General features: G+C 38.0%; 1 protein-coding gene across 1 annotated transcript in view; it reads left to right on the top strand.

Annotated features, from left to right (window-relative positions):
- Positions 1 to 12,644, top strand: part of nme7 (NME/NM23 family member 7) — a 63,100-nt gene that overhangs the window by 42,194 nt on the left and 8,262 nt on the right. Inside the window, exons 8-10 of the mRNA NM_203572.1 lie at positions 7,044 to 7,108; positions 7,635 to 7,703; positions 12,142 to 12,243. Coding sequence (NP_988903.1) covers positions 7,044 to 7,108; positions 7,635 to 7,703; positions 12,142 to 12,243 — 236 coding nt within the window. The remainder of the gene's footprint in view (positions 1 to 7,043; positions 7,109 to 7,634; positions 7,704 to 12,141; positions 12,244 to 12,644) is intronic.

Here is a 12,644-nt window from a genome sequence, read left to right as displayed (position 1 = left end):
TACTTTGCCTGCCCTGTGCTGCCTGGGTGCCATACTCTGCCTGCCCTATTCTGCCTGCGTTTTCCATACTCTGCCTGCCCTATGCTGCCTGTGTGTGTCATATTCTGCATGCCCTATGCTGCCTGTGTGTGCCATACTCTGCTTGCCCTATGCTGCCTGTGTGTGCAATACTCTGTCTGCCCTATGCTGCCTGTGTGCCATACTCCTACCCTGTCTGTGTGTGTGCCTTACTCTGCCTGCCCTATACATACAGTGACACAATGCTGCACTGCTCCTACAGTCTGAGGTGTAGACAGGTGAACAATGGCACTTACAGTCTGAGCCTGAGGTGTGAACAATGCAGGGGGTGAACAATGCAGGCACTAAAAGGTGGGAACAACACAAGGATTTAAATGTGTGAACAGTACAGGGGATTACATGAATAAACAATACAGGGGATTACAGCCTGAATCTGATGTGTGAACCATGCAGAGGGGCAGTTGATCTCAGTACTGATACCATTTAAAGCTTACACAAAGGTAAGACATCAAAGCAGCCAGACAGGTGGGGGGACCACACAGAGGGGGGTTGTGGGCCAGATACGGCCTGCAGGCCAGCAGTTGGAAAGCACTGATCTATGGCATCTTACAGCACCCCCTCTGACATTTGCTTGAATCTACAGGTCGACAATCCAGGCCTGTTTGGGACTGGTACGGAAGGGTAGTGGATCCCTGTGGACATTATTGAAATAAAATAAATCTGTATCCTATATCCAAGTCTGAAATGAACTTAATAGCTGCTCTTATGTCAAGAAAAGTTCAGTCTTGTTCTTAGTTGTTTGTACTCAAAATATGTTTATCCTTGTACTGTCTCCTCTAAAATAAAGCAAATGGTTTTATGGGGCTAAGTTAATATTTAACTTAGCCCCATATTATATGGTATGTTCAATCACAATATTGATTTTCATAATTCCAGGCTCCTTCAATATTATTACGGTTTCTTCTTATATTTTTTTTTAACTGTGTGTGCCCATTGTCTACTTTCAGGATTGTTTTTAGCTTCATATGTTCATTTGAGTATGTATGTTTTATTGAAGGTACTGTTTCCAGCACCTTTAGAAAATAAACTGTATGTTATGTATGCTAGATTATAATTAGTTTTTAGCAAGGCATTTACTTATCTTTCATACTGCAATAAGGTTATAAGCCTTCTGGTGTTTTGTACTGCATTGCTTAATGTCTTGTCATTGTGTGAATAAAGGATGACACGCTTAATGATTTTGTGTTCTGGTTTAAGATGTTACGGAGGGGAGAGAAATTACATTTTAATGCCAATATGCCTTAACTTTTTTGAAATCATTTGTATTATGTGGTTCAGTGCATTGGTTTTTTGTAGCTGCTTTATATATTAATGAAAGCCATTCTTTATTTATTGCCTTGTTGCAAGTTGAAAGATTTTTATAAATTCATGTTTAACACAGCTATGGGCTTATGCTATTCTAAAATTCAGTTGGTATAGCAGGCATGTAGTTGTAGCCATTAAGAAGTTTGAGAATTTTTTTTCATTTTTTCAGCCTTAGAAAGCATAAATAACTATTTAATTTGATTCATAATAACACTGGGTAGATATTGGCGTTTTGGTTGGTAGGTAGGTAGGTAGCAGGTATGTGAGGAAGAGAGAATTTTGGAAACTGCTAAATCAGTTAAAAGAGAAAAAGAATCACCTGAAGATGTTTAGCAGGAGAACATGAGTGTAACAAAAAAAAAAAGGGGGGGGCATGTTTGAATGGACTTTATCTTGCATACTAATCCTGAGTAAAGGCTTACAGAGTGTACATGTGACAAAATATGGGCCAACAGTTAAATATTCTTTTCCTCTAAGTTAACATTATACCTGTATAATAGTGAAGTAATGAAACTTTGCTATATTGAGTCTTCATAATGCCATAATGTTCTGCTTTCTAAAGTGTTCAGCAGATTGCTAAATATATTGCAACAAACATGCAAGTGAATTCAACACCGCTTACTATTTGTGCAGAGAAAATATATACAACTGATGTGATGTAAGCCCTGTGATTGTGATGCATCTAGAGACAGAGCAAGGCATTTAGCACCATGTGTCACTTTACAAAAACTAAAGCTAGACAACATTTTTTATACACTTTTTACAATGTCACAAAATATAGAGATCATTAAAGGCAATATATATTACCTTTAGAAACAGAACAGATATTAACTTTGCTTTCTTTGCAGTTGTACAGTCACATTCTTAAAATATACATTGTTTTTCATTCAAGCTTAAAATATACATTATTGATGTGGAATATTTATGCTCAAATGGTTGTCATGTCTCTGACCTCTCAGAATTAATGGAAACAATATGACATGCACATGCAGATGCATCTGTTTATAATCAGTCATGCGCTAACTATAAAGATGCATCCTTTTAAACAAATGTTAAAAGAGTGTCCCTTTAACAACAAAGAAATTGAGCTTTAAAAGGCTGTCTTTTATAGGCAATAAGTACAGCACTAATAAGTACAATTTGAGCTGGCTGGTGCACCACAAGGGGATGTTTAGGCTCCTGGGGAATAATTTTATAGCCATAAATCTGGTTTGAAAAGTTTAGGAAATTGTTCTTACAAAGTGTATTACAGGGTGTAAAGTGCAAAACTTTGTTAGTATGCTAGGGTTTCACCTGTCCAGTTTTGATCCAGGCAGCCCTTTAAAAACCGGGACTGTTGGACAGGTGGCGACCCTATCTTACTAACATTTTCTTCACTTTACACCTTTTCCTAAACAAAACCTTCTGCCCAGTCTTCAACAGAAATCCTCTGAAGAGTACAAAAATAGCAAACATTATATAGCAATGTTTGGGATAATAGTGTAGTGCTACTTTCTGCACGTTTCCAGAAACTGGAACTTTTAGTTAAAATGATATACCAAGAAGAATAATACAATATGCATGCATTGTGGGAAACAGGCCCACATTGGCAATCTGTGGATTCTGGTAAATGCCAGAGGGGCTGCTGTAAGATGCCATAGACAGTCACTTTTTATTGGGCTGATGGAGGGCTGTTTGGGCCTCTGTGTACTTGAATCTCTGTCCAGACCTGGTGGGAAATAATGTCTTGGATGGATGACTAAATGTTTGTAATTTTACATGTAGTTAAAGGGATTGTTCACCTTAAAATTAACTTTTAGTATGATGTAGAACAGAGTTGGCCAATACGTCAATCGCGGTCCACCAGTCGATCCCCCACGGATTCCTAGTGGACCGCGATCAAGCCGGGGATGCGGAAGTGCTGTGCTACACTTCCGCATTCCCTGGTCATTGGTTGATTGTGACCGAAAGAAATCTGGCCACCCCTGATGTAGAGAGTGTTATTCTAAGACAATTTGTGATTGGTCTAGATTTTTTATTATTAGCATTTTTTTATTATTATTTTGTTCAGCAGCAGCAGTTTGGAATTTTAGCAGCTATCTAGTTGCTAGGGTCAAGTTTAACCTAGCAACCAGCCTGTGGATTGAAAGAGAGACTGGAATATAAATAGAGGAGGGCCTAAATAGAAAGACAGGTTATAAAAATATATGACAATAAAAATGTAGCCTCACTGAGCCATAGTTTTTGGATGCAGGAGTCAGTGACCACAATTTGAAATTTGTAAAGAGTCAAAAAAAGAAGGCAAATAATGAAAAATAAAAAATGAAGACCTATTGAAAATTTGCTAAGAAAAGGCCATTCTATAACATACTAAAAGTTAACCTGAAAGTGAAGCACCCCTTTAAAAGAACTGCAAGGGAAAGACAGGTACTGCTTTTAATAGCAAATATTTACACATAAGTTTAATCAATTTTATATTTTGCCTTAAAGGGATTGTTCACCTTTGAATTTACTTTTAGTATGATGTATTGTAAAAAGTAATATTCTAAGACTATTTGCAGTTGGTCTTAGTTGGTTTTGTAATTATTTCACTTTTTGTTTAGAAACTCTGTAGTTTGGAAATTCAGCAGTTGTCCGGTTGCTAGGATTCAAATTACCTTAGCAATCAGTGAGTGGCTAGAATGAGACACTCTGGTATGAATAGAAGAGGACCTGAGTAGAAAACTAGGTAAAAAAAAAAAATAACAACAATAATAAAAAGGTGTCAAATAATTAAACTATAAAAAATAAATCATGAAGGCCGATTGAAAAGTTGCTTAGTATTGGCCATTCAATAACATACTAAAAGTTAACTTAAAGGTGAACTACTCCTTAAAACTCTTTACATGCCACACATTATAGAATCTACGGTGTTGACAATAAAGTACCAGGGTGCCAGCACTGTATATTCTAAATGTCTGTGTTTCTTTTTGATTTGTGATCACATCATGTGGTTACTAGCAACACGTGGAGCAGCTCCAGCATAGAAAGAGTTAACCTTACCTTGTGTGTTTGAGGATTGATTGTTTGGTCATGTCCTAGACTGTATAAGGCTTACAGTGTCTGGAATAGCACAAGCAAGCTTGCTTATGTGCACACAGCTTTCTCAAAGCAACTGCTAGAACAATTGTATAGGTCTTGCTGGAACAAGTAGTGCTCCAGCAGGCACTGAAAGCACACTTAGCCCTTGACCTAGCTATGTCCTTTTACTGCTAGTGGGTCCTCCACTCAAAGAAAAATGTGCTGTGCTTAGCAAATCCATTATAATAACTCCTGCAGTGTTATTGCTTTGGGGTTGGCCCTGAAAGTCCACATACACTGGCCGATTCTAGCTGCCTTAGACCAATTCGGCAGCTAATCGGCCTGTGTATGGGCACTACCGACGGGACTGCCTGACCAATATCTGGCCTGAAATCGGCCAGATCTTGATCAGGCAGGTTTAAAAATCTAGTCAGATCGGGGACCACATCGTCTCGTTGATGCGGTCCCTGAACCGACTTTGCCTGGGGCCAAACGATCGAATTAGCCTGGATTCTCCCGATATCGCACTCCCGTAGGTGGGGGATATCGGGAGAAGATCTGCTTGCTTGGCGATGTCTTAAGGTGTATGGGAACCTTTATTCTTGATTGTAACTACTTGTATCCATTCAGAATCTAATCACAATAATCAAACAATTCATTATTTAAATCAATATATGCCAGCATACCTTGCTGTCTTTAATGTCATAAAGAAAAGGGATAATATATTCTGTTCATTTGAATTTTGCACCTGACTCTATTATTTTAAAAAGAAAACATGAACTCCACTGAGGATAAAACTAAAAAAGCTATTCTGCTGCTGTTCTTGCCCTTACTTAAAGTGGACCTGTCACCCAGGCATAAAAAGCTGTAAAATAAAAGTCCTTTTTTAAATTAAACGTGAAACCCAAACTCATTTTTTTATTAGCACATCTTTCATAATCTTTTCATAACACAGACTTTCATAATGAGATTATTAAAAGCTTAGTATACAAATACATTTTCATTAATTTTTCCAAAGATGCTGTTCACATGCTTAGCCTTACTTAAAGGAGAAGGAAAGGTAAAAACTAAGTAAGCTCTATCAGAAAGGTCTATGTAAATACAGCCATAATCACTGCACTGACTTCTCTGTCAAAAGATTTCTTGTGTCTGTAATTCATGTGCCAGAGACACATAGCTCTTTGCTCTCTGCACTCTCCTGCTCCCCCCTCCCTCAAGAATGCTAAGAACTCACCCCCCCACTTAGGAATGTGGATCTGAGCCAATCAGCAGGAAGCTGACTCATAGGGGCTGATTTACTAACCCACGAATCCGACCCGAATTGGAAAAGTTCCGACTTGAAAACGAACATTTTGCGACTTTTTCGTATGTTTTGCGATTTTTTCGGATTCTGTACGAATTTTTCGTTACCAATACGATTTTTGCGTAAAAACGCGAGTTTTTCGTATCCATTACGAAAGTTGCGTAAAAAGTTGCGCATTTTTCGTAGCGTTAAAACTTACGCGAAAAATGCGCAACTTTTCGCGTAAGTTTTAACGCTACGAAAAATGCGCAACTTTTTACGCAACTTTCGTAATGGATAGGAAAACTCGCGTTTTTACGCAAAAATCGTATTGGTAACGAAAAATTCGTAAAGAATCCGAAAAAATCACAAAACATACGAAAAAATCGCAAAATACCGATCATTACGAAAAAAACGCAATCGGACTCCATTCGACCCGTTTGTGGGTAAGTAAATCAGCCCCATAGTCTAACTAAATGAGCATGTTCACTTGGTCTTGGTCTTGGTGCAGGAGTGAGGCATTATGGGAACTTTCTTTACACAGCTCAGCGTTTTCTCTTCCTGTTTGGCTTCTGATCATCTGAACGGGAGAAATATGGGGAGACTTAAGGGCACTATTGAGACAACTGAAGGTATGCCTGCAGCTTGAGATTAACTCTTTACTAGACTTTCCTTCTCCTTTAAGAAGCCATTGCCTCATGAAAGGCCTGGCCACAAATTCTGTCACTTTTTACAGGACTTTTTTTGTATTTTTCTTTATATGAAGTCAGCAGTGTTTTGGCCTGGTAGTCCTGGAGCATAGTGTAATTGTATTTGGGAAGTGATTAGATGAACTGGGCCATAAATGTACAATTAATACCACGGGAAACTCCCTGTGTTTATTTATATGCATAAATACAGATCCCATCATAGATGCCATAATCAGATATTTACTATTCTAAGCTGAATAATGCTGAAAATTTCAGGTTACAATAAAAAAAAAATAATTTGTGGGTGACATGAATATTATTCTCTGAAATTTGTCATCTTTTTTCTTATGGAAAAAAATGTTTGGTGGCATAAACTGGTATTGCATCTCTTAACCTGTTTTACAAAATTGTAAAAGCTTGTTAGTTTTACTCTACAGCCTATCCACTCTGGGGAAAGCATGTATATAATCAAAGATATGGAATGCAAAGTCAGCTCTTTCTTTTGTTTCTTGTGAATTGGCATAATGGAAATCATGGTACATTATATATATATTTTTATTGCTGTTACAAAGCTATTTTATATTTCTACTTTTTTCACACTTTTTTATGTGGCAGCAAAATGAAGATGTCATTTTTTTTTTTTTACACAGGCCTAACTGGAAAAATCCTTAATGCAATATTGGATGCAGGCTTTGAGATTTCAGCAATGCAAATGGTAATTTATGATCTGAACAGGAAAGTATACCTTGTTTTTTGAATTTAAAGCAAAAGAGATGAATAGGATATCTTTATGTCAGATATAGCATATTCCAGTATTTTTTGCTTTTCAAGACTAAATCCAAGATTTTTCTCTGTAGGACAAAATAAGGGTTACCTTAGTCATTGTACAGTTTTTGTCTTTGGAATTTTCTTATGTTATATGGCAAGGAAACCATGCAGAATGGCCTTAAGTACAGACTGTGCTGTTAAAATAGTATTCTGGTCACTGAGGAATATATCTGGGAGAAAACAGTAACAATATGGGTGCACAAGGGAAGGGGGTAAAATACATTCTGTAGGTTGTTTGTTATCAAAAATGAAAATATAACATAATCTGAGATGGTTATAACTTTGCAACTATTTGAGACCATTCCTATGCATGTTTATGCTTTATTTATATAAAGCATAAGTCAACATTATTTACACAGTGCAAGGCAAGGCAGTTTATAAATGTTGTAATATTTTGTTTGTTTGTGTTTAAGTTTACCATCGAGAGAGCCAACGCTGAGGAGTTCTGTGAAATATATAAAGGTGTGGTAGCAGAATTCAGTGTAAGTACAAGCCAGTTGGCACTCTCACTGAAATATGACTCAGAAAACACTGTACTTTGATTGGAAATTTGCTGTATAAAACAACGATTTGCATTGGTACTGTGAGTTCAGCTAAGGTGTTGAAGAAAGTGCTTGCTTCTATAAGTAATCTCATATTTAATATGTGCTGCCAGTATCACTTACTGTGTCAAAAACAGAATTTTCACCTGCCTTTAAAACACAGGTACGCTCTTGACCACGGCTCAGTGTAGCTCTGCTGACAGGCACAGTGTTAGTCTGAGTACAGCTACTTGAAGTGGAGATCGGCCCCTAAAAATGCGAAAGCATGCATTTTTTTGGCCAATCCCCTCTCTGTTTTCCTGTACTCAGGTCACGCTGTGCCTGTCAGTGCAGCTACCTGGAGCTGCGGATGGGGTGGGCTAAGAAAAGGGGGCAGTATGCCACATTGAACAGTGGCGTTAGGGTAAAATTACAGGGCTTTACTAAAAAAGCATGGCAGGCAAAACATTGCTGTCTGTGCCCAAAGCTGGCTGCACACACTAACTGGATTATCAATTTGATGATGATTTGATTTCCATTTGCTGTCTGTGCCCAAAGCTGGCTGCACACACTAACTGGATCATCAAAACACTCCTCTGCACTAAAGCCTTTTCAAAGCCAAAAATCTGCCAATGTTAAAATTATTTTTACTGATCCAAATTTCCCTTATCTGGAAAACTCAGGTCCCAAGCATTCTGGATAATAGACTTAAACCTGTAGTAGACAGTTACACTTGTACAAAAGATATAAAGGGTTATTTACCAAACCTACAGACACAAATGCTGGAGTTCTAAGAAAATATGTTAGACAATAGGGCCTATACGGGGAACACTTTCTCCCATAGATTGGTATCTGCAAGCTGCATTTTTCCATGGATTAAAAATCTGTTGCATGGGGCTAAGTGCATCTCACTAAAGTGGAACTGTGAATTTACCTGCAGTAGGCAAGCATTAACTACAGGCAGTGATCCCTATAATTCCTTCTTGTGCACAAAAAAATTCCTTTGTGCACCCTATAAACTGGAATTTAGGTACAGTAGTATGCTGTTTTTCATTTGTTTTAGTCATTTTCATTAGCTGCTAAACCCAGGAAGCAGGAAGGTTAGGGTGGTAGGTAAAGAACCTGAAGAACTCAACTGTTCAACTAGAAATCCACAGGGACTGGAACAGGCTAAGCATAACAGAGCAGTTTGATCATTTGTGTAGAAAGCCATGGAAAGCAACTTTCTATGTACAGTTTCTACATCTTCCCCTAAAGATTTGACTTCTGCAGAATCAAAAATAAAAATGTATTTATTTTTTTTTAGGACAGGTTCAGCTTTCACACTATAGATGTACTGATACACAATATAAAGATATAAAGTCATAAATCATATAACTCTAAGGGAATTATAGTACAGGTCTATTATCTGGAATGCTTGGGTCCTGGGGTTTTCAGGATAAGGGATCTTTGTGTAATTTGGATAAATTTGCCGTAAGCTGTTAAAAATCATTTAAACATTAAAAAAGGCCCAATAATATTGTTTTGGATTTATGCTACTTAGTTGCTATAAAGTGGATGGTACTGTTTTGTTATTACAGAGCAAGGAAATCAGTCCAAAAATTGTTTTCTTAAAGGGCACCTGTCACTCTGAAGTCACCCCCACTTGTGCTAGGCCACACCAGGTGCGGGCGGCCATGTTGTATATTGGGCATGTGAATAATGAGCAAGTCTCATTATGAGCATGCGTCTGACATAAGCACAGTGGATGCGCCTCACAAGCTTAAATCACACACATGTGCACTCACACATGCACACACTTGTGACACTTGCTCATTATGTGTATGCATGTTCCCCAAAATGGCCACCCGCACAAGGAGTGAGCTCCCAGTGTGGGTGGCCTAGCGGTTGCAGGGGCTATTTTAAAAAATATATATATATTGTTTCCCCCAACCAGAGTTTTTAAGGCCCGCAGCTCTTGTGGGAGGAAATCATTTCAGGGTAACAAGTGCCCTTTAAAGGAGAACTAAAGCTAAATTAAAGACATAGGTTATAAATGTTGTACATTGTGTTTTGGGCTTCTGTACCAGCCCAAGGCAACCTCAACCGTTTAGCAGGGAAGAAGTGTGTCTCCAAATATGCCCCCAATTGCTCCCCATCTTTCTGCTGATTTACTGCACATGCTCTGTGCTGCTGTCTGTTACTGAGCTTAAGGGCTGACCCACAATATACTGAATATACAGAATATAAATGCCACAATAAAAGGCTGATTTGTAATTCATTCAGATTTCCATTACATGGAAGCTCAGGAACCACTGCAATTAAAATCAGACTTTAATAACTAGTATTCTAGCATTAATTTCTATGACAGGCCAACCTTTTTCTTCCCTTAGTCTTTGAAACAGCCCCTAAGCTCAGCTTCTCAACAGCTGCCCAGAGCCCACTGAGCATGTGAGTGTTACTAATCCACACTCACCAGCACACCCCGACTTCTTTAAGGGGGATGAACCCTGCTATTTTATTAGTAGCAAAATGTGTAACGTTTTGGGGGCACACCTCTTTGTCAGACATACCAACCAGTGTAGCAGTGCAGTTTTTAAAGTGTAGAAGCAATTACATCATACATTTAATTAACTAATTTGTTCCCAATACAATACATAGAAACTGAGGGGTTAATTAGTCCATAGTCCAAAGTCCATTACCCCTTGTATTATGTGTGAAAATTACCACCTAAGGGCTCTGGCACATGAGCAGATTTGTCGCCTGCGTTTTTTCCCCTGGCACTTTGGCGACAAGTTGCCACGACAATACCCACGAAGAGATTTCATACGAGTTGAGCTCCAGGCGATCTGCTACCCATGGTACACTCAACAGTTACCCCTCCCACATGTTTACTCAAGTCGCTCAGAAAAGGATCTGTGTGCGATTTGAAACAGCAGGCGATTTGAAGTAGCCTCGTATGTTTTGATGCTGGCGATTTCCCTTGATTTAGCATTGGCGTCTTGTCGCCAAATCGCTCTTTTAAAAATCGCTGGCGACAAATCTCCTCGTGTGCCAGAGCCCTAAGTGGACAACTACAGAAACAAAACAATGTAGCAACAAAACAGCTTAATAAATTGAGAAAAGTAACACTTGTAACCAAGGACGTTAATAGGATTAGTATGAAAGAAAGTTACTACTTTACCCTACATAACAGGAGGTAAAGAATATGTTCCTGTTCAAAATTCATCTCTGTGAATAAAGAGAACAAAATTATTCTTAAATGGCACAATGTTTTATAAAAAAAAAAAGGTCAAATGAAACTCTTCATTAAGGCCCTGAGGGACCCAAGTTTGAAGGGCCCAAATCCAATAAGATTCACATTGCAAAAGAACCCTTTTCTTATCCTGGTCCCATTTTACTTCAGTCTTTTCCAGTATCTGCTATCTTACTTGTGATACCCTATGTAGTTTCCTTTTTGTTCTTTTCTTGTCTGTATTATCGTAAGTAATTACGAATAGTGGATTTATGTTCATTTAAATGTGTTTTAATGGGTCTGCCTGTTTGCCCCACATAGGCAAGCCCACAAGGGCATTTGACACAGTATTTTACATCAGAGCTATTACAAGTAAAATACCCCCAAACTGGTAGCTACACTGGTTGGTATGTCTGATGAAGGGACGTGCCCCCAAAACGTTACATGGTTTACTACTAATAAAATAGTAGGGTTCATCCCGCTTAAAGAAGTCCTGTTGTGCCATTATTTTTGTGCATTTTGGAACATGTGTGTGTCACTGACACTTCTAACAAAATCCAAGATGGGGAGCTCCTGTGCCAACTTTTAAGGCCTAGATCATTACTACTACAGAGATATTGTTATATCATGCCATATTGATTTTAATGTGTTATGAATTGTTCTATCACAAGGAAAATAAAAACTGATTTTTATTAAACACAATTTGTATTTGTATTTATATTGGAGCGCCAACTCTGTAGTTTACCACATTTCAAATATATGGGATTAGGTAGAGGAAGGCGGCTGTAATAACTTCAGTAGCCATATTAACTTTTAGGGTTTAGTTCTCCTTTTAATGACACCCATACAAACAAAGAAACACACAATATGTATGTATGGACAGAAATATAAATACACATTGAGATATATATATACCTATACTAGCTCAGACATATTTCTATGTACTTAAAGAAATACTGACATCAAAAATTACATTACATTGTCTTAGCATCCTATATTATAATTTTGTAGTTTCCTGATGCTTTTACATTACCTATTTTATCCCCCATGTTCCCCTATCACTTTAAGTTGTTACCCCAAAGCATTTTTTATATTATTTCCAATTAAAACCTGTTGAAGATAATTAATTTATATTAAAATGCGTTAAATCCGAATTAAGATTTTCTATACAATCTTGTTTTATAGGATATGATTGTAGAATTGTGTTCTGGTCCATGCATTGCTTTAGAGATACGGGATGCCGAAGCTCCAAAACGTTTCAGAGATTTCTGTGGTCCTGCTGATCCTGTAAGTATATACAATTTTGAAACACATTTTGTATAATAAATGCACCCTTGGATATCTTATACCTGTGGGTTGGGTGGGTTCAGGTCACAAAGGGCATTTCTGGATTTCAAATAACTACAATTTTTTATATGCTTGAAATAATTTGAAGGGCTCCTATTGTATGGAAATCGTTTCCCCCACAGAAGGTGTGGGATAATAGAGCCTATACTCTACTTGGGGGAACAAACTGTTTTACCCCCAAAAAATGCTTGTAGAAGGTACAATGTGCCCACCATGGGAGCTCCTTGGTAATGTTTGCTGACACCCATGCACATACTGAGCGTGTCTCCTAGCTCGTTGATCATGGGCATGTATGTGATGTCACACATGCATAATGAGCAAAAGCTAAGACTTAGTGAGAG

The sequence above is a fragment of the Xenopus tropicalis genome, chromosome 2, assembly GCF_000004195.4.
Source record: "Xenopus tropicalis strain Nigerian chromosome 2, UCB_Xtro_10.0, whole genome shotgun sequence".
In the NCBI taxonomy this organism is placed as follows: Eukaryota; Metazoa; Chordata; class Amphibia; order Anura; family Pipidae; genus Xenopus; species Xenopus tropicalis.
The sequence above is the reverse complement of the archived record's forward strand: the minus strand, read 5'-3'. Positions and strand labels throughout refer to the sequence as shown.